At 62.0% G+C, this 345-nt stretch overlaps 1 protein-coding gene across 1 annotated transcript in view; it reads right to left on the bottom strand.

The window, feature by feature from the left end:
- LOC104281936 (serine/threonine-protein kinase MARK2-like) overlaps positions 1 to 345 on the bottom strand; it is a 12351-nt gene that overhangs the window by 10696 nt on the left and 1310 nt on the right. The window contains exons 3-4 of the mRNA XM_009879997.1: positions 297 to 345; positions 33 to 128 (exon numbers count right to left, since the gene is read on the bottom strand). Of these exons, the coding sequence (XP_009878299.1) occupies positions 33 to 128; positions 297 to 345 (145 nt within the window). The remainder of the gene's footprint in view (positions 1 to 32; positions 129 to 296) is intronic.

Below are 345 nucleotides of genomic sequence, written 5' to 3'. Positions count from 1 at the left end.
CTGCCTGCTGTGTCCCCCCCCTCTTCTGCCTGCTGTCCCCCTCCCCTCTGCCTGCTGCTCACCCCCGCTGGCGTATTCCATGACGAGGTAAAGCGTCTTTTCCGTCTCGATCACCTCAAAGAGCTTCACTGCAAAGAGAGCAAAGTGAGGCTGGAGGAGGAAAGGGGGTGCAGGGCAGGGGGGAGGGGACACCCCCTGGGAAACCCCCCCAGGGGTGAGGGACACCCCCAGGGGTAGGAAAAGGGGGCACAGGAGTCCCAGCGTGCAGCTCAGGGAGGGGTTTTGGTGGGGCTCACCTATGTTGGGGTGGTTCAGGACCTTCATTATTCGCACTTCTCGGAAGAG

Source organism: Charadrius vociferus, unplaced genomic scaffold (genome assembly GCF_000708025.1).
Source record: "Charadrius vociferus isolate BGI_N301 unplaced genomic scaffold, ASM70802v2 scaffold1362, whole genome shotgun sequence".
NCBI classification, from domain to species: domain Eukaryota; kingdom Metazoa; phylum Chordata; class Aves; order Charadriiformes; family Charadriidae; genus Charadrius; species Charadrius vociferus.
Note: the sequence above shows the minus strand (reverse complement) of the source record. Positions and strands in the feature narration are given on the sequence as shown.